The sequence below is a fragment of the Falco peregrinus genome, chromosome 1 (genome assembly GCF_023634155.1).
Source record: "Falco peregrinus isolate bFalPer1 chromosome 1, bFalPer1.pri, whole genome shotgun sequence".
NCBI lineage: Eukaryota > Metazoa > Chordata > Aves > Falconiformes > Falconidae > Falco > Falco peregrinus.
In genome coordinates, this window is record NC_073721.1 from 58,380,841 (window position 1) to 58,402,976 (window position 22,136).

The window sequence follows — 22,136 nt, forward strand, 5'->3', positions numbered from 1 at the left end:
GGGTGCTGCTTCATCGTCTGTCTCCCCTTTACGCGAAACGTGCATTGCTTTTAGCCCACCTGTGGCATGGGCTCCTTTCCTGGCGAGTATCAGTGGCTTGCCTCTCCTATTTGTCATAGTCATTTGGGCCAGCTCTCTGGAGGGAGCAGAAGATCCTTCTTGCTGTGCGCTAGCAGTTGAGGTTACAACAGATTCCTCCGGCTCAGCTTGTTTCTTCTTTTTTTGTGCTTCTACTGCTTTTTGTTTGGCATAAATGTATTCTAGCTTCTTCAGGACAACCTCTTCTGTCTTCCCTATGTAAAAATTAATAAATGTAAAAAACCCCGTATCTTCAAACTCTCCTTCTGGAACTGAAGAGCTTAAGGCAGAACTAAAAATCTATTACGCTGACAACATTCAACTACTATACAAGAGATAACCCCACCCCCACCAAGTAAACAGCTTGCTTAACAACAAAAGGAAGTCATTAGCTATTTATTACAAGGTGGGTTTTTTTTTTCCTTCAGAAACATCCATACATGTTAAAATTTATCTTCAACTTTGATGAGCAGAAACCAGCTTGGACAAGCACTAGCCCTCGCTGAACAAGTACTGTTTGAAAGTAACCACAGCTGTGAAAAACCCCTCGGGGCTCTCCTAATGATACAAGTGTAACTGCCAGACAAAATGCTACCCTCACCTGGTACGAAATTTCTTGGGATTGATGGGCCCTGTTACTCAAACGGCATTTAGAGGTAAACTCACGTACAGTTTAGCATTGACGTGAAAATTGTAACCTTGAGCAAACGAGTATTTTATAAACGTTTTCTGCAGATGCACACAATTTAGTACGATTGAAGTTGAAATAACTATACTGGCTTGTTTCCTGCTTAGTATTTATGTTCTAACATCATGGTCTATCTTTAATTAAGTCTGTAATTAACTAGCTCTCCTGAATGGAATTTTTTTCCTCATTAGTTTTGAGGTACTTCACTATGAATTCGAAAGATCAGAAAAATTTGTGAAGTTGCCTGCTTTCACTCCCTGCCCAAGAGGCCTATCACACACTTCTGGATTAAGAGTAAGGATTATTAAAAACACTTCTTGATTATTTTTTTTTTTTAGATTTTTTTTTAACAAGTACCTAAAATACACATGAGCTGATTCACATAAATGCACACGATGCAAGTGTCTTGCATTTATTTCTACTTTACAGGTAGCCTCCTGTTTCTATCCCCAGACAGTAAGAAGATTACAGGAACAGTCAAATGTTTTGTTTGCTCACACACATTTTGGCACTGGCTGAACACAAGTCACAGCTTTCCGGCACCTCCAAACCAACAGGAAGACACAACAAACACAATGAACACGGCTTTGTCTGGAGATGCCCAGGTGAGCTGCAGCTCCAAGCACGCTGCACTCTCCTTCTACAGCCAGGGCTGCTGCCTTATAGACACCGCTACAGCACCCGTTCTCAGAGAAGCAGAACAGTTACTTGCAAAGCTGACAAAGGCAGGCAGAGGTCTCGGCACTGCTCAGAACCAGTGGTGTACACTCGCCAAGCACCGAGCAGCGCGGTTTCAGGACGTGACCGATGAGAGAACGGGGCGCCTTCCCCCCAGAGCACAGGCAGCGCGCAGGAACCCAAGCCCGCGCTCGCAGCACAGGTCATGCTGCCCTTCCTTCAGGCACAAAGGAAGACACAAGCAGCTCTCATCAGCATAAGTGTATCGGTGAGTCAGAGCTTAGCAGGTCTGTTTGGCATCCAGTCTATGATTTACGTGAACTAATGACTCACCTGGATCCACAGAGGATTACTCCACACACCCTGACTCTTAAAAGCCCTTTCTTTCATTATTCCAGCTAGTCTGCACCCAAAAAGAGTCTCACCTGAAAGCGTGGATACTTTTCGAATCAAAACATCTTGTTTGCGTGTCAGTAAGTTCTTCTGTCCAATAAATTTATCTGCCTGATCAGTCAATCCTTGGATTTCTTCATAGGCCTAGAAAAGTGTCAGGGAACTGATTTATAAACCAATGATACCCAAAATAATAAAATAATTTTCCTTCCCAGAAACCTTGACAGAATTTAGACATTTTCATCACCTTGAGAAACCAGGACTCATTAAGTACCATGTAATGCCAGCTTTACCTAAATGCAAGCTGAAAAGCGATAAACTTGTTCATCCTTTTTAAAGAAAAAACCCTAACTTTTATCCCACAATTTCAAGGTACAGCTGATAAACCTAATTATGTACCTACAACTTACATTTTGTTTTCTGTCATTTACATCTTTACAACTAAGACTTCAGTGTCAGTATAATAATCGAATGCTATCTTCTGCATCAAAAAAAGTGAAGTCCTCAATGAATTTCAAAATTGCCTGATGTACACACTACGCTGCCAAGGAATTAAGACATAACCTTCCATGGTTAAACTCATAAAGAACACAACAAGGAGAGGGTTAATCCAAAATAAGGCATCTGTATCATTAAGTTTTTAGGAATACAAACGCTTTCAGATAGCGTTTTCTTCTGGCGAGTCCTGTAAAGGTGACAGAAGTTCACTGTTCACAGTATCACTCGGACTCAGCTCAAGGAGTCCATACTAGCTTAATTACTCTGACCAGAGTTAACGATTCTCATCCTCACTTAAGCGTCAAAATACTTACTTGCTTGAGAATGTAGCATTTGGAGACCTTGGGAAGGTTGTGCAACCCCAGAGTTCTCTTCAGCTTCTCAAAGAGATCTCTCATTTCATTACGACGCCGGCGTTCATTTGCTGTGTGTGTCTGGCGGTAATGAGCAAAGGCTTCTGCCTCAGTCTTCAGCTTTCTGTGCCAGAGTTGACGTTTCTGCTGGAGAAGTAACCGTATTGACCAGTTTAAATAAAAAGGGTAATGTCACAGCAAACAACATTCAAAGGCATGCCTCATTTACAGGGCTGATTTACACCTGAAGATCTCGTATCATGCTACTCTGCTAGTATGGCTTCATGGAAGTTCAGCGTCAGAAGCGCACGCAATAAGCATGAAATGCTGACCAACAAGAAATGACCAACATAATCGCATCAACCCTAAAAGAAAAGATCATGAGCGGTCCCTTCTACTCATAAGCATTTATTTTTTTTTTTGGCAATACAAGGCTACTTAGTTAAACCACAGGATTACAGCAAAATCACGCACATTTGAGCCCAAATTTTTTTTGTTGTCTGCCTGTCAAAGAAGTCCACTAATGAATGAAACAATCACATCAAATATCAGACACCTGAATTTTTCCCTAGAGTGAAACTAGTCTGATTTCTATTTCGTTTCATGGGTACATATGGGTTGGGGCCAAGAGACATTGTAGGTAAGAATGTGAAAGATTGGAATCGAACTTATGACCCCAGACACCTACCAAGAAACAGAAAGTGTCACAAGACAGGCTCTGATTTTGAATTTGCTTAAGCTTCGAAAAGGGTTGACAGGCAATAAGCATAATTACTGATCTCTACAGATTTGAAGGTTTGTTATTTCATCGTTACTTTTACAGGTTTGGTACAACTATGCTATTTATTTTATGATGAAGTAGTATTTCAAGAGTAGCATTAACGCAGGCTTTTTAACATCATTTTAGGTCTGCTCCAAACCCCAGTGAATCAGTGGAAAGGCTCCTCACGTCCAGTGATGGTATTTCTGAGCCGACCCTCCCGAAACCCGGCTCCTGACATCCACTTTGCCCCCAAAGGCAGACTGAGCACAGTAAGGCTGCAGTAAGGCTGCAACGCATCTGCTCCTGCACTGGCCACTCGGCTCCTCCCCAGGCAGGGCCCCATGCCGTAAATTCCAGGGCAGAGAGAAGAGTACGTGGAGAAGGCAAGGCAGGCAGAGCACCCTGGAACCATCTCAAGCAAAGGCATACGTACCAGCCTGCTCTAACGTACAGGACAAACACCAGGCTCACAGCCCACCTCAGAGCCCCACCCCAGCAGATAGCTCTACATCTGACATCTAGTACAGCACGGACATGACCATGGACAGTTGGTGAAACTGGCTTCAAAGCCACCCTAAAATACGGCATAAGCTTCAGAAGGACTGCAGTGAGTTTTGGTTTGAGAGGATTCTGCATTATCCGTAACTTGCCTAAATACGTATTATTTAAACTACTGTCTTCAGAAATCCTTCGCCCAGTGCTGTGCTACATAATCCTACATACTGTCGTCTTCTACACATGAAAACATTTCTCAGTTGTTCATTATTTTGTGTGCTATAACAATTATTTATGCCAAGAACACAAAACCTAAGCAAACATACTAATAAAAGGCAGATACTCCTCCCATACATAAAGCTGCATCTGAAACCCACCGATGCCAGCAGCTGTCCTTTTTCTTTAAAGAGATTTGGACCGAGCCCCTTCCCCCCATACACACATTCAGTTTCTTGCATTGAACCATAAACATATGGAAGGTAGATAAATCGCATTCAGAGTCGTACTTGAGATGAAAGTTTATCTTTAAAATGGAGGTGTGATACCAAAAGGAAAGAGGAGAGCAAACATATACCTTCGTAGGTTTTTCTGATAATTTTTCATCCGAAGAATTACGAGCATGGTATCTGGAAGAAAGGTAAAAAGTTTTTCCCAACACTACTCATCTCATTCACTCTATCCTCATTAACTACATTCCAACAGCGACTACAATTGCTCATTTTTATCCCTTGAAATTATCTCTTCCTTGTATAACTACATGAAAGCAGGATACTGTTGAGCTTTCCCAACAAAGTGAGCTATCTCCAATGCCATCATCCTGGAAAAAAAATCAAGCTGTTCTGAAAGTTGTAAAATTAACTCATAGTGCAAAAGACAAACTATTTCATTATATGCCAAAGAGAATAAATTCAGCCTGTGACTGTTAGCTGCAGAATGTTTTTGGTTTTTTAAAAACTATGTTTTGGTTCTTTTTTTTAAAAAAACACAGATTCAATACAGGTAGCAGAGCAATCCCTCCCCCACCAAGAAAAACCAACCAAAATCCTCACATTCATTACTATCCCAATACGTAATAACAGCTTCCTCATATCTTAGGAGCTTCAAGAAAACAAAGAACAATACGCATTTGAAATAATTACCTTTTTACAAAACATAACATCTGTTTTTCTCTCTCACTGAATGACCTTCACAATTTATAGCAAAGTCACCATCTAAAGATAAAAGTTGAGCTGTATCTTTGAACGAAAAAAACCCCAACATCGGAACTATCTGGGAGGTATATAGCATCACCAAACAGATTCTTTCAGTTTCTACAAAAAAAAATTCTTAAAAAGAACCAAGGATGCAACATTCTGAATTCTTTTGTTTGGTGCAACTGAGAAACAGCCATGACCATCTTTACATACCTCAAGTAAGCCATGATTTTACTTTGCATTTTGTCATTACAAATGGAAGGGCAGCAATAATAACAGAAAACAAACAAACAAAAAAAACAACAAAAGAACAACAAAATAAAAGCCCAGCTATCCAACCATAGCAGACTATATGTAAATATAGTCTTCGCTGGGGCAATGGTCCCAAAGACAAAGCTTTCATTTACAGGATCAGGAATTAAGCCAATGACGCTCCCGCCTAAAAATAACAAGTCCACCAGCAAAAATAACAAAGCTTGCAAAATCACATTTTAAACAAAGATGCCCCTGCTCATACTCAGTTTGCAGGAAGGGAGGTGATTCACTCATAATAATTTTACATTTCAAGATATACATCCCCATGAACAAATTAATTAAGAGGAGAGAGCAAATAAAAAAAAAAAATAGGCTAAGACACCTCAAATCTACCCTTAGTTCTGACAGCCCCCTCCTCACAGACACTGGGAAGCACCAGTGCTCAGGAAGACCTGACACAAGCCTTGCTTTATCTTACCATCACATTAAACCTGTTGTTTAATGGGTTCATTCAAAGCCAGCTCATCAATCAAATACAGAACTGTTGCACTCTCCAAGGATGCTTACTTCTGTTTGGAAGGTTGGATATTAGCAGCTGTGGCCTTCAGACGGGCAATGTTAATCTTCTCTGAAAGCTCCTCCACGGTCTCAATGTCCACCTGCTCGCCATCCTCACTGTATTCACACGCATCCTGGAACAGTTTTTGTTTTGTTTTTTAAAATGAGTATCTACTTAGCAATAGAGCTCAGGCCAAAACAGTTTCACTTCAGTCTCAAAAGAGATTACATTAAAACATTAAGAACCATTAAAGAATCAACATCTCCAGCTACACTGGCCAATAAATAAACAGTGCTAAGCAGGTGGTTATTTTAACTGTCACCTCCAGGAACTCCTCCCACTGGCAACTCCACAAAATGAATGTGGTAAGGGCAAAACCATCTCTGTCGTTTATGCTTTTACTATGGGTGAGATGAAAAGCTGCTACAGGGCAGAGCTTTCCTGCCTCCATTTTCAAGTAAGATTAAACTGCCTTTACAACCTGCTACTGCAGGTTGCTAATTAACATATTTTTTTTTTTGACACAGGTTGAGATGGTTATCTCCTTAGCAATGGTCTCCCATACCTAAGATAGCAACAGTCAGAACATCATATAACCAGGCTTCTTTGGGTCATACAGTAAACTGCTTACATGATGAAGACTATGATTTTGGCTCTTTCCAAAATGCTGCCCAATAATTATTTTAAATATTTATGATATTCTGAAGAGTACTTTTTCTCCATGCTTGCCTGACCAAGAAAACTTGCTACCATCTCTGAAGACAGAGATAGAGAATAACTACAGTACTGTAGCAACTACAAGTTAAATATTCTTGTGGCCATTTGTAGTAGCAGGTGACCCCCCATTCTGTCACCCACCCGCCCACCCCCCCCCGCCCAAGCCAAAAATTAAGCTGATGTTTTTGTATTACAGGTTTTTTGAGCTTTTTATATTATAGTCTTTGGTCTGCTTGCAGAATGCAGAACTCTCTCCTCCTTAAGAAAACGTAATTATACTTCCATTCCGTACTCTATTTCACCCAGTTCCCTGAACCAACCCAGTCTTGTCCTCCTATTCTTCTGTCTTTCATTCCTTCTCTTTGTCCTTCTTTTCTGTCTTTTTGAGGAACTGCAATCAACTTCTCTGAACTGAATACTTACCTGAAACTGATGCAAACAGTTAATCTGTTTAAGTTAAAACTTAAGTTAAAAAACACTAAGTGCAGAACAGGAAAAAAAAGCAATGCACAATACTGGATCAGTAAGTGGCCTCTAGTAAATGCTTTTCAGGGTACCAATTATTTAAAGTTATCTGCAACTCACACCGCTGTTTTAAGAAACTCAGATTAGAAAGGCTTACTCAGCTGACCACAGATTAGGCTATAACAAAAACAAACAAAAGCAGCCTAAATCACCACACAAGCATATCTAACAAGTGGTTAAGATACACATTTCCAATTGTCATGAAATTTACACCTGTGAAATCTGCAGCTATGTTAAAGGGACCCAATTTATAACCAGACAGTAAGTCTTAGCTGATAAATTTCCTTTTACAGTGAAGCAGGATCTCTTAACAACCTAAGGGTTGATTTGGCTTCTTCATGGTGACTAAACACAACCTTTCCTAAACAAAAAACAAACAAACAAACAAAAAAAACCCCACAACCCCAAACCCCACAACTCACAGCAGGGCTAATTAAAATTTGAACACCACAAAAAATGCCACCTTAGTTACTGACACCACGCAGTGACCACCACTGTGAATCATGCTGCCACGTAAAATTATCGGTATTTTTTAAACCATGTGTCACATAGCATCTCCCATGGCTGTATGGCTAAGGCTACAGAAAACTGAATCAGTTCAAAAATTAAGCAAGTTTGCCTTCCTTTACTAAAGACTACACTGGGGATATAACCTTTTTAAATTACAACAACGTATACTTTGTAGCAATGTAGCCTTTAGTAAAGTATAGAGTGAGTGTATGCACATATATATACACACATGAAAAAGGGTATATATACATTTTAAAAGTGTGTGTGTAAAGTGCATGTATTTTAGTGACTTGCATACATACACACACATCTGCAATACTGCCTGCAGAATCTTCCACTCTTTTTAAAAGAACGAAATCATGCAGCATCCTCCCCCTGGAAAACCACTGTCAAATATTCCAAATTCTTCCATCACCCTCCATTCACATCATGAGGGGTTCTACCAAGCGTTGGTAGTAGATTCTATAGTAGAAAGAGGTATAAACTTCTAAACTACTCACTTGCAGAGAAACTGACACCTCTTCCTGTACTATGAAGTGCCAAGATACTACTGCTGTAACAAAGAAAAGTGATGCTCAAGTTATCAGCTATAGCTGCTAGATCTGAACAGAAAAGCATCCTTACTCCTTTTCACGCTGCTATGCATACTCCCATGTTACCTATGCTTGTAAAAAGTCACATCTTTTGAAAAAGAAAGAGAAGAGCAAGGAGAGTGACCTTAGATGAGAGACGACTAGCTGTAGAGAACAATCTCGCTCTTTCTTTCAAAGGTATTTTTAACACGTGCTGACTTTAAAGACAGCATTCTTCCCTGCCCAGGAAAGCAGCTCTGATCTCTGTCGAGTTCTCTATTTGGAAAGGAGGTAAGTTACTCTGCTACTACTAACTTCTAGGGTTTCTTGCAGCATTCCTTCAGAGCAGCTATGAATCTGTATTATGCCACAACAGTTCCCGTTACGAGTATAAAGAGCAGCATGGAGGTAAAAAATTCTCACCTGACTTTGAAAGTATGTACTGGCGGGTTCTTACGGAAGTACTGTTTCTTTCAGTGCATGACAGCCCATAAAACCCGTATTTGTTCCAACTCGTAAATATTCTCCCACAAAGTAAGACTCATTAGCACTGGGACCAGGCCCAGCACAGAGAAAATGAACTGTCTTTACCAAGGAAGCAGTGCGTCACTTTGAACCCGACAGGCTGGTCAGGAGCTACATGGCACCACTGCTACCCAAGACAGCAGGACAGTGACAGTCAGAAGACACAACATCCCCGGGACCTTGGTGAGGTCCAACCAAATACTGCTGGCAGTCCAGATCCAGAACACGTATGCAGGGGCTACTGAAATTGTGCCCGAGTTAAGACTACATTGCATTTCAGCAACTTCCAAGCACTGTCTCTGAACAGTACACAGCTTTGTTTCATGGCTGTTGCGTGGCTCTGTATGCCTACAGAAACTTAAGAAATTTAAGTTCCACTATGTAAAATCTCACCTGAAGAATATCACTTAGGCAAACAGCCAGTGATTTTTTAACAACTCCTCCTCACACTTGCTTTACTTGTTACAGACTTTATCAAGATCCAGTTTCAATGAACAGGAGCAACTTTTTGGGTGCATTTTGTCAATGAAGTAATTTTGTTCTTAAGAGAACAGATGCATCCAAGTTGTCTTTAAGTCAATTCTGCAGCTTTCCCATTGAAAAGCAGAGACTAACCCATTCACACAAGGTCACAGAAAGGCAGGAAAATCCAAGAACACAACTGAAAATTCCCAAATTCTCTTAAGTGTCCTTAACAGGTATGCCAGGGTTCACAGAGTGAACCAGATGATGCACTAGAGGACCCAGATTGCTGAAATTCCAAAATTCCTCTACTGAGGAGAACATATGCTTGACCCTGGAAACAAGTCTACTAACTGGTAAGAATGGAGGGAAGAGAAAGCAAAAGAAAACAAGTTGGAAGATACCAAAATTGCACCATCTCCCCAGACGCAGACCTTCTGTTGAGCTACGACAGGTGTTTTAACACATAGCATAGCTGCTTCCACAGCCTTTTTTTAATCCTCCCCAGGGCCTGATGAGAGAAGGAAAAGCATCATAAAGCCAGAGGGAAAAAGCTGGCTAAACAAAAATTATTCAAAGATGCTATTTAAATTACAGAACTACTGAACAGATACATGCCATTATGTTGAAAATATTACTTGCGAGAAGTACAGGGTTACTCCATTTTAACAGGTCACATTTTATGACAACATAGTTTTATTTCTTTATACCTAGAGTACTTCTAATTTTTGCCTGCTCTCCTTGGTCATCTATAAAGCCTCCGGATATTTTTTCCAGCTTTTCTGTTTTATGCAGTATCATTGCTGCAATTCTACATGCAAGAGATACTGATTTCCTTCGGTGGGCAGGACTGCTCCGTCTAAACTACATTTGGACATCACTATGCTGCAGGGAAGGGCATCACGCAGCATAGTTCAAAAGATGCTACTATCCAGAAAGTGAGAAGAAAAAAAGCTCAGCAAGTTAGCTTACTGTAGAAACACTACCATGTCAAAGCTTTTGAGTGCTGACAAGTTACAGTGGGCTAACCAAAGGGTTGATATTAATTATGCAGCTAGACATGTTCTCGTGGTACCATGTTTTCTACATGTTACCATACTAGAAAAATGGCATTCAGAACCCAAGACATGGCATCTTATTCATGAAAGATGGGGGGGTGGGAGGGATACAGAAGTAACAACTCTCCATTGCTCACCAAGAACTTCACAGTTTTAACTTTACAAATACTGAATGTGGACATGTGTACAACAAAAAACATTACTTCTTTCATTCTTACATTTAACAAAAAAAGGAAAAATGCTTCGGGGTGGCTAATCTTTCCTCTCTACCTCTGACTTGCTAACAACCGGAAAAGTATCACAATTGTGAAGATCATCAGAAATTAATATCTGCCTAAGAACAGCTACTCCTATGTAAGTAAGTACTGCCAATCTGACACTGGCTGAGCCCTATTCATAGCCTAGCAGGGCTTCTCAGAGTGCAAAACTTTCAGAATTCTTCTGGAAGCCCTGCCTTTCTAGGAAAGGTAGCATCAGCCTTTCCACAGGTCCTGTTGTTACAAAACTTCTAGATGTCTTTAAGTTTGTAGAAGTAAAATGCCTTAATGGAGACACAAGAGGAACAATCCCACACTACAACAGAAATTCCAAAGCTGCTACAGAGATGTAACACTTTTCCCTCTCTGCATTTCAATGCCTGCTTCTAAGCTATCTCCTCTGACTTACCTGTCTGTTCCTGGCAACCCGTACCCCTGTTGCTGGCTCCCAAAGAGCAAACTGCCTGACAGCAGAGGGTCCCCAGTGACAGTACCGAGAAAAAAGGAGGGTAGATGACAATGGATGTTGTTAGACATTACCCAAGTAAACGCCTCATTTCTGGATCTGCCTTCCACGCTAGAATATCTGCAGACTTCACACGTGGTCTGTATCAAAAGCTCAGAGCATATGACAGATTGTTACAGCTTAAATTGTCCACAAAATACGCCACTTCCACTTTTTATTAAACTTACAATTTTGTACTAATTCATAACAGTTACTTATCATTTTAACATTCAGCTCAGAGAAAGAATGATTGAAAGGCACGTTTAAACAACATTTTAAATAAAACAACTTGCCAGACACAGAAGCTACGTTTAGCCTAGTAAATTAAACAGGACCATGGGACTCGATCTGTAGCATTAACACTAGAACAACCCCCGCATTGGTTTTGGCTTAAGCCAACAGGCACTCGTGAACAATTCACAGACACTGTCTGTGACTTAGCTCAAGCCAAGCAGTCGTTCTCAAGAGGAAATCTGTGTGCAGTCATAATGCCTTGGAGATCAAGAGTTTAACATCACATCTCAGACCACCACACTTGAATTTGTTCAGACAACAGGTCCTGATATCGATTAGTTTGCCTATATGGTATTCTCACAATGTTTTACTCTTATCACCAAACCCACGACAATCAGCCCTCCTAAGCTCCTCTCGATGCAACTCAGGGTAGGAAATGCAAAAGAGCAAAGACACCATTCTCCCAAAGCTTCTCTCTTGTTGTTGAGTAGAGGAAGAGTCTACATGAGTCTCTTAAGTCAAGTACACAAAGTTAACACAAGGTAAGAAGGTAATTTGAACAGCATCAATACACAAAATTACGAACAATGAAGTCCTTACTGCATTGAGAACCAGTGTGGGGAAACGTACTAAAACAGGAATACCTATGACATGTAAGCAGCAATCATCCTGACTCTCGCTAGAGTTTTCTGGGGTTTCTAACAGCTATTTCCTGAGCAAGTAAAACCAGTCCATATTTTAAACTAGTAGTGAAAGAGCTGCCATTAGCATTTCCACTAAACAAAAGTATTAGTGGACACGTGTGTACGCTCTGCTTCTGTGTTTCCACTGGTTTAATGAAATAGATACACAGCCTCTAGGAGCCTGTTTATATGATCTGACTTCATACAGTCCGACAAACACCAGTACAGCCTGTCCTGTAAGCACTATGTTGATAAAAGAGCACATCCCAGTGAAAAATAACACCTACATACTTAATTTAAAACTGAATCCTCCATTAGGCACTGCCATGCTAACTTAACTTGCAGGCAGCACAGATCAACAAACCACGTTTTTACAGTCCTCCGAGGTCTCATTCCTCAGCTTTACTGCTCTAGAACCAAAGCTAGCTTACTCATGTTTGCGTGAGCTTATGTGGAAGACCAACCCTCATATGGCTTACCAAACCATGTTGGTCAAAACCTGCACAGCAAGCTTCTTCCAAAACAAAGGTGTTCCAATTATGTTCCAATTCTTATAATCTCTAACAATTATTTTTTCGTTTCACTATCCTTTTGCAGGACAAAAGAAAACACATCTTTAAAACATCAACCCTAATAACAGGCTGCTCTATGACCTAGACATTATTGTTGCCTTACCAACAGATTCCCAAGTCTACCTTGCCTGGAAAGTTTATCCAGCATCAGGCTAACCGTGGTTCTCCAAACTTGATGATAACTCTGCTGAAGTTATTGAAGGATAAACGAGTCGCCAAACTGCCACTGTGGCTCAAGACAAACAACTCCATTTTCAGCTTGAAAGAACTTCAAAAAGTTACATCCGCTTTCAGTTTCCTCACCTTCCTGCAGCTGAGATGCTATCATCTTGCCTGAGCATAGGGAGCTGGAATATGAACTGATTATAGTCAATTTTTCTGGAAGTTAAATAGGTTCTTTAAAAGCCAGAGCTGCACACTTAATTGAGTCACTCTGGATATGGTTAGAAGAAAAAGTCGTCCAATTTGGTTTTCAGCTGCGAGAGGACTACATTAATATAAAAGGTCTAAAAGAACTATATACTTTCAAATGCCTGAAGACACTAACATAATCTCTATTATTAATTTGTTTGGTTTTCAATTCTTCTCCAGTTTAACCTTTGTCTTTCCACTTTTATCTCATCCCAAGAAGAAGCTATCTCATTTCTTATGTCCATCTGACTGATTCACAAACCCTCAAGTTCATAAATTTTAAGTAGCAATGCACTGGTTCTTAAGTTACATTGATATATAAAAAGTACATCAAGGAATTACATGTGGGATTCTTCTAATTTTTGGGTAAAATTTGATGGAAATTCTATGAGCATTAAAATGTAAACATAATTATACTAACTACAATGTTTTGCCCTCATTCTGTGACTTCTGGAGCAGTTGCTTTTCTATCAAATATAGAATGACAGCTTTCACATACTACTTGAACATACCACTAAATTTCAAGAAGAATTTAAGCAGAGTGTCAAACATTCCTTCCAGAAATAAATGTTAACTCAGGGCTACAAAAATTAAGTAGAAGGAAAGAGCTTAAAGTAACAGAAATACTACGCTGGCTACTAAGTTTTAGGATCGTAAGTCATATATTACGAGGAAGCAAGCTGCTTAAGTAAATACCGGAGAAAGACAACATGCAATGGTTCTATTACAGCTTGCTCAATATAACTCCTGTTACCTGAAAAAGACAATTTCTAAAAGGTCACTACAATGCTACCTATAAAAGAGCATGCAGCTAAGAAGAAATAGAAGACATTTCCACTTGGAACCCCAATCTAAACTTTCTAAAGAATCTGAAGTCCAGAAAAGAAACATCACACTGGATCTTTCAAATCCATGAGTTGTGACACGTTAGTTGGTCAATTTAAAAAAAGAAACAAACAACAAAACCAAAACCCAACACCAGAAACCCCTTCATAAATAGTTAAAATGCTTACCACTTTTTCAACATCTACTTCCTCTTCACTTGGGAAGTCAGAAGCACCATCCAGCATCTCATCAGCAGAATCATCAGTTTTTTCATCCTCTTCATCCTCATCATCGTCTTCCTCCTCTTCTTCTTCCATATCATCAGCAGTTATATCAACAGTGGGCACGTAGCCCTTTTTGTGATGCCTAGGCTCCTGTGCCCTCTGTTCTGGTGTCAGGAAGTCACTTTTCTCAGATACATCAGCTTTGTTATCTGCCTCACTTTTATTTTCTAAGGCAGGTACAATGCTAGATATTTTGCTCCAAGAACTGTTGACATGCGTTACAATATCATGACCTGTTTTCATTGCTTCCTGAGGATCAAAAGCACCTTGTTCTTTGTTGTTACTGCCTGCTTCACCTTCCTTGGTACTGACGGCATGCTGTCCTCCTGAAGCATTATCCTGCTGCTCTTCCGCCGGACTGCTGTCAGACTTGCTGCCTGTTCTCCCTCTTATGCTTCCTGATTCTGTGCAGTCCGTGTGCCCCTTCCTTTCCGTATCTGGCTGCACAGCATCACCCTGGCATTCTTCTTTGTTCCGAGACAGTTCAGTCTCTTTCTGCTCCTCCTTGCTCTCCAGCTGCGTATCTTGGTCTTGCTGACCTTGTGACTGCCCAGAACTTGCCTGGCTGTGCTCCTCCACCTGTGTCCGTGCATCTCCTTCCCACTCTTTTACTGGTTTCCCTTCCTGTTCGTCATGTATTTGTTCCTTCCTGTGGTTCTTCAACTGTGCAGTCTCCTGATTCTCAAGACTCCGTGGGTGCGCATTATTACCCTGAGGAGCAACTGGAGGCTGCTGATCTGATGGCCCATAAACAGTTTCAGAGTTAGTTGAAACAGCCTCCACCAGAGTTTCAGAACTGACAGAATCCTCTTGCCCCTCAGAAGCCCCTTTTTCTTCCTCATCATTTGGCTTCTCGCTGATGTACGAATGGTCAGACGACACGACATCTGCAGAAACATCAGGCTGAGAAGAAAAGCTATCATCACACGAACTCTCTAGCACCTTGGAGTCCTCCTCTACCATCTCTAACGTAACAGAATTTCTATCAGGTGTGGCTGTGCCAGATGCTGACTCTTCAACATTATTTGACTGGTTAACTCCCAATTCGTTTTCTTCTTGTTTCCTATCGGACGCTGTGACCTCAGACTCTGTAACTTCAGCATCATCTGAGCGTGAAGCCTTCTCATTTTCCTTCTGCTGAGCAGCACCCAACTCCTCTTTCTTGCATATTTTCCTGTAATCCTTCTTCATCTGAAGAGATGCAAAATGGTGCAGAATGGAGTTTGGCACAGTCTTCTGTCCTGGGAGCTGAAGTAAAGCAAAACTGCCAGATTGTAAAGGTATGAGATTAGCAGCCGTAGCTGGCAGACCACCTGAGCTGCAGTTCATTTTAGACTCAGAGGCTGTCTGATTTGTCACACTGCTAGCAGCAGGAGGAGAGATCCTCAGAGTCAGAGTGCCTGCTTGTGACACAAAACTTGTTACTGAAGGAGGAAGAGAAGATGCTTGAGTGGCTGTGTTGGATGTAGGGGATAACTTGGGTGCTGCAGCTTGTACAGCTGGATTTGCAGCAGGAGAAGTGGAAGACACAGAGGAAGTGGGAGACACAGGTGACTCGGGAGGCTTAGAAGGTGCAGGTAACCGGATTCCTACAACAGATCCTGTGAGGAAAACAGAACATCAACTAATACTTCCTCAATGCAATTTTTATTTTTTTTTGGTTTTTTTAGTTTTTTAGTTTTAGTATTTGACGGTGTAATAGAAGTAGCTGGCATTCTCGGGCATCACAACGTAATCAGGTATTTGACCACAAGTTCTCAGTGAAAGAGCTGGTGCTGCATGAAGGCATATACATTGTTGAATTTTTGTACAGAACACCCCAATAAAACATGAGGTGGCTACTACAGAACTACCAGATTTAATGATAAGTTCTACCATTAAGATTTATAATCAAAAAAGGCAACTGCATTTAGTTAGAGCCCTTTGCAATTTTATTTTCCCATTTATTGGAAAACAGAGGAAATGGATTTTCTTTAGGACAAAAAAAAAAAAGGGGGGAAAATGAAATATTTGATTTAAAAATCCTTTTCTCCTTCTCAGAAAAAAGACTCCACAGAGAAAAACTGTGACAAACCCACATAATTATACCACAATCTTTTTCACCTTAATGAACTCTTCTGCAGCATTTCAGAACTCTGTAAAACAATGAGGAAGATTATTGCCAACTATTGGCAACTAGTTTCTCTTGTACAGCAAAAGCCCTAAACCACAAAGGAATTCAATGCACTTTTTGGCTGATTCTTTCTTCACTACACCTCATGCTCCAACCCCAACTAAGGCACAGGATTATTTTCTCTCCTTCCTACAGTTTTGCTCTGCTTGTTTCGCCTCTTTTCAAGACCACTCTTGCCTCCGTTTCCTCAGGATGCTTCATTATAAAAAGGGAGAACAGAAGAAAAATCCTCCTGGAAAGTAGGCATGCATTTAAAGTATATTTTGTTTACAAACATGTACAACAGTATGCTCAACAAGCATCCTACCTATTTTCTGTCAGATACTTGCAACGTCTTACTCTTCCAACCTCATCTTCAACTATGCACTAGAGAAACAGCTGAAAATCAAATTTATTTTTCTTCTCATGCTCTAAGGAGGAAAAAACCCCAGAAATTTTGTACTGTAGTGTAACACTTGAGTATCTGCTGTAAAAGCACTAACAAACCTGCAAACCAAACAAAAACAGCGCAGCACATCCAGACACAGGCAACAGCTCATCCATTTTAAAAGAATCTCCAACAAGAATGATTTTTGAATCACTAGAACAACAGAATTTCTTCTATGTTACGACAGTACAACGGGCATGGCTCTATTGCCACATGCACAGAACTCCCAAATTTTGACAACTGCGCTACTAACTGCACTTTCTGTATTTTACACCCATAGTATTTAAGTTGTATTGTATCTGAATAATTACACGATGTTCTTCAACTACTCACTCAGAACCAAATCAGACACTGTTCAGTTACTCCCAGCAGGGGCAAGGAGCATCGCAGAGACACTTATCACACTGTTAATTTCTGGATAACACATTGGTCAGCCAAGAAAGAAACATCCGACTTTGTACCTGGATTGCGGAACATCACTGGCTGCACGCTGGGCTGGGCACCTGCAGCTCGAAACTGTTGCAGAGGGACAAGCTGAATTATCTGCCCATTAGGATGTCTGAACAGGTTCACACCACCAGGGCTCCTGAGAGGCTGAAGGATCATCCTCTGCCTCTGAGCAAGCTGCATGTTGTTTAGAGGTCGCAAAGCAGGGGATGTCTGATGCACTGGAATCAGCAACAATCGAGGTCCTACACGTTTCTCTGCTCCAGGAGACATCTTCTGGGGAGTCTTACTTACAGCCTGTGGAGTAGCATCTTCTAAAAATTAAAAAGTAACACAAAAATCAGCTTAAGAGAACAGCCTACAAATAAGGCATTACCCTTAATGAAAACAAGGGCAAATATTTTGGAAACAACCAGATCTCTTTAAAAAATTTGTTTCGAAGTATTTATTTTTATTCACAGAACATACATAGAACCAACCAGGCCAAAAGTCTTTTTCACGCAGTTCCATCGACATTTCTCAGCCATGACTCAGAAGACTTTCACGTTAATGATGAAAGGCTAATTCCATACCTACTTCTTGGGACTCTATGCCAACTGTGAAATTCTAGCATTTCATGGGCCAAGAAATGAAGTGAGACTTCCAGCTCATTTCATAGCAGTCAGTGACCAGATAGCTACATTTTTTTCCTCCTCTACTGGCTCAGGCTGGAATAAAACAAGCCACTTAAAAGAGATCATGTTTCTTATCCTATTTTGGATAGAAGGGTGAGGCAAACAGATCTGTATTTAAACTGGGGGCTACAGCTGCAGACTGTATTCTCACCATGAAGGAGGCAGCATAAAAAAAGGAAGATTTTGCAGCATTAGCCCAAAGCACCTAAGCCTTACCTCTTTTTGGATTCAGAGAAGGACTTGAATTAACTCCTGACAGCATAATTGGAACAGAGCCAGCAGAAGAAGTTGGTGTGGTCACCACAGATGTAACTGTTGCAGTTGTTGTCAGTACAACTGTTGAAGTGGATGTTGTGACAACAGGACAAGTAACAGCTGGTGGTGTTACCACGGTTTTGGGGAATGACACGGCTGCTACTGGTGCAACGATCCCTGTTGCTTTTGTTACGTTCACAGTAGCAGTAGGAGGGGTGGATGAGGGAGTAGTACCAGTGTTGACTCCAGATGTTGCCAGAGCAGTTGTGACCGTAACTGCAGGAGGAGAGCCAGCAGGTTCATTAGCTCTTGTCTGACTAGGAGTGGTTACAGTAGACACTGCCATATTGGTGCTTTCCACAATAACTGGAGAAGTGGTGGTGGCTGCAGTGACCCCAGGAGAAACCGTGCACTGAGCTGGAGATGGCCTTGAGGGAAGCACAGGAGCAACCACCATTATCGGCGTGGGCTTGATACTGAACTTCTGCGGCCCTGACAGAGGCTGGCGTGTGCTTGTTCCAGGAACCTTCTGCTGTAGAGCTCCAGCTTTGTTCATCACAAACTGTGTGAACACACCACCAGGTGAGGGTCGGGCAGCTGTAAATAAAAACTTGCAGGTCAAAATCTTAGTAGATTTCCTCTGCTTTTCATGAGGTGCTACAATTGTAATTTCAGCATGAATTTGAGCCTCCGTTTCCTTTGTACCTTGCAATTAAATTGAAACTTTTATGGCAGTCCTGAACATGCCTTACATACTAGAACTATATCTGCTTAATTCCACTTCTAGAGATTTTTGTTGCATTTCTTCCTGGCCACACAAAAGAATCGGGTCTTGAGGGGTTGTTCTTTATCGTCAAAGTAGGAACAGACAGTTCTAATCACAGTAGAGAAAAACAAACACCTAAGTGAAAGGATGGGCTCAAACTATTTTCTAAACCTCAAATTCTTCCTGTAACAGTTTGTGTGATCTTCCTCTTTTCACTGCCTCTTGCTTGCCAGCCCCCTTCTACTGTATCCACATCCTACACAGCCGGGGGGAAGGGGGCAGGAGGAGGACAGAGTTTGCCATCTCCCCTTCTCATTACAGTGACAGTCGTGCAACTGAGGACTGGATGGGAGAAGTTTAACCAGAGGGAAGCAATCGCTATTGGGAAGATCCTTCCCCTCATCCCATGCTCTCTAAGGGATCAGAATACTGCATCTACCTCACTCCAGATGCCTACAGATATGTACAACAGCATAGAGATTATGGAGCAAGCCCAAATACTGTAGTTATTTACATATATAGCATTTTTAACGCAGCATATGCCAGAACACTTAAATCATAATATGCAACAATCACTTCACCCATCAATGAAATGCAGACAGCTCTTTAACACTGCAGAAACAGACAAACCAGGAAGTTTTATTTACAGGACAAGAAAAACAACACACCCATTTACATGGCAAAGAAAATTTAGGCAGAAAGAAACAAAACAATCCGAAATTAAAGTTTTGCCAGGACACAGGTAACATCCTTTTCTCTTGCAAAGCTTCTTCAGATCTTTAATGTGTGGGAATATGTGGATGGGCATGAGATATTTTAATTATGTATTTTTTTAAACTCATGCAAAATGTAATAGGTAAAGACAACTTCCTCTCTTGCCATGCTGGGGTAACCATTTCAGTACCAACTCAGACACAAGTACCACATGCTTCTTCCAATTTTTTAATTTATCCCCCCCCCCCCCGCCCCCCCCCCAACTCTAAGTGCTGACTAAGTCCAACCCTGTTTAGCTTGTGAAATCCAAGGAGATTACAGGCTGGTGTGGTTACTGGCTGCACACCTGTTGTTTCGCTAATTCAGATTTGGACCATCTTGTATTTCACTGCCGCTTCATGCATCTTTGGTGGACACAAGATTTCCAATTTTAAGTGCAACATCATCAGAAAAACTAACAGTGAAGAACCACAGATTAGAGTGATCCTTTACTCATTTTATGTTAAATCGATGCTTGATGAAAAGCAATTAAAAGTCATAGTAGGGGAACTCTCCAAACAAAAATCCAAGCTTAACATTCAGCGTGTCTCCATCCACTGTTCCTTGTCTCTTCAAAATACGCTCTAGTAGCATTAATAAAATAACTAATAGTCAACATCTGTAATCTTATTCTGAAGTAAAAAATAAAATTTTCTGCTTTAAAGAGGTTATTTATTGCAGAGGCAGTTTAGGTAGGCAATGCAGCCAAAGGCAGCATGCACTGTCGCACAGAAATCAACAGCAATGCTGTACACTCACTTTTTACTTCAGCTTCACGCAATTTAAAACACAGTAATAAGTTCCAACCTACCTATCTGTCTCTGTGCTGGGACATGGGTTTTCAGAGTCGTCACAGTGGGGGTTGAAGTAGTGCTGGTGGAAGATGTAGTTTTGGGAGTTGATGTTGTGGGCACCTGGACTGATGGTGTCCCAGAAGCAGCTGCTTTAGCATTGGATGCTACCTTGAAGATCACAGTACTGAGGGTTGAGATATCAAGTACTGTGGGTCGCAGCCTGCCTGTGATATAAGCTGCTAGCCGATTGGCGGGATGTAATGCCCCCATCTGTCCCAAAAGCAGTTTGGCCTGAGGATACCTTTTATCATTAACCTGAAAAAAGTGGAAAAGGGAAATTTTGTGAAAAGAATGCTAATTCACCACCTCTGGAGAGGCGTTTCATTCCATGGGACTTGTAAGTGTCCTTTTCAAAAAACCACTGCACTTCAGAATGGGAATGCCCGATTTCCTTACTGCCCAGGAAAACTTCAAGCAACTCTTGTATCTTTGTAATACAGATTTTAGATGCTACTCAGAGTCGTGTAGAACCACAGAGTCCAAAGCAGCATGTGAAATCACTGAGGTGGAGTGAAGCTAGCGCCTGTATTTCCTGCCCCTTACTTCTGCTAGAGTCCTGAATAAAAACAGGTTCCCAAATTTGAGGACAATTTTGGATAAAATGCACAAACCTAATTAACACCTGGCATCACAGAAGAACGAATATTTATGTCATATACATTGGGGCAAAACTCTAAAGAGCGTTTAAAATGTTTACCAGCTTTTTTCTTATCCATACTGTCATTTGATGCCGTAATTGAGGTACGATGAATTGACTAACTTCAAGGTCAGTTTCAGTTGTAACTAAACAGAACTTCCTGAACGTCAGGCTTTAAGCCTAGTGGTCAATGGGATGTTTTGGTAGTGTTGCATTTTACTTTCAGGTTGTTTGACAATACCTTCTAAAATACATTTCACACACTACTAAATAAGGTCTTGACACTCTTTATCGAACAACTTTTATTAAAAGTAAGAATTCTCCCTCTATTTTTCTCTCTCCTACAGCTTCTCTTTCTGAGGGTGCCGCATCTGCAAAGCGTCATGAAAATACATTTTACTCTCATTTTCTAATTCATATGCTTTCCCTGAAAGTGGTATTACTGTAACCACAAATACCTTTGAATAAGAAAGATCTTCATCTTAGCCCTACCGTTCCTACCACCAATTCGTAGTATCAGGTTGGCAGCATGAAACTGCAGGGAAAGGACTCACTTTGAACTAAGGATTATGAAGTCTTTTGGTGAACACCTATAGTCTGCAAAGAGGACGCAGGCTATTAGTGAAGAGTAACAGTAAGCTGTAGCAAAAAGGAATTTTATGTTTACAGTTTCATTTTACAGTTTTGTCCCAGTGTACATTTCCTCAGAAGATATTCTTTATGTGGCCTCTAACTGCCATTCATTTAGAAGTATTATCTGACAAATGCAATCTGCAGGGAGTTTTCCAGAGCACCAAAGAGATGCTGAGAGATTCTGCACTTGAGCCACCGAGACCCAAACGGCCCAAAGGATAAACTAAACCATCAGATTTCAGACTTCCTATCAGATTTCCTGTTATTGAGTTAATCTTGAAAGGGACAAGCTTACGGAGAGGCAGGAATGCCACCTGATATCATTTGCCTGGACAGGCAAAAGACTAGGTAGACAAATTAAAGAACGTTCTCCCCTTCAAGGAGTTCTGGGATACGGGATGAAACTGAATCTAATCTCCACAGT

At 41.0% G+C, this 22,136-nt stretch overlaps 1 protein-coding gene across 1 annotated transcript in view; it reads right to left on the reverse strand.

Annotated features, from left to right (window-relative positions):
* Positions 1 to 22,136, reverse strand: part of MGA (MAX dimerization protein MGA) — a 55,563-nt gene that overhangs the window by 7,346 nt on the left and 26,081 nt on the right. Inside the window, 9 exon segments of the mRNA XM_055813686.1 lie at positions 60 to 293; positions 1,870 to 1,981; positions 2,650 to 2,835; positions 4,521 to 4,572; positions 5,962 to 6,086; positions 13,998 to 15,694; positions 17,155 to 17,454; positions 18,031 to 18,666; positions 20,400 to 20,697. Of these exon segments, the coding sequence (XP_055669661.1) occupies positions 60 to 293; positions 1,870 to 1,981; positions 2,650 to 2,835; positions 4,521 to 4,572; positions 5,962 to 6,086; positions 13,998 to 15,694; positions 17,155 to 17,454; positions 18,031 to 18,666; positions 20,400 to 20,697 (3,640 nt within the window).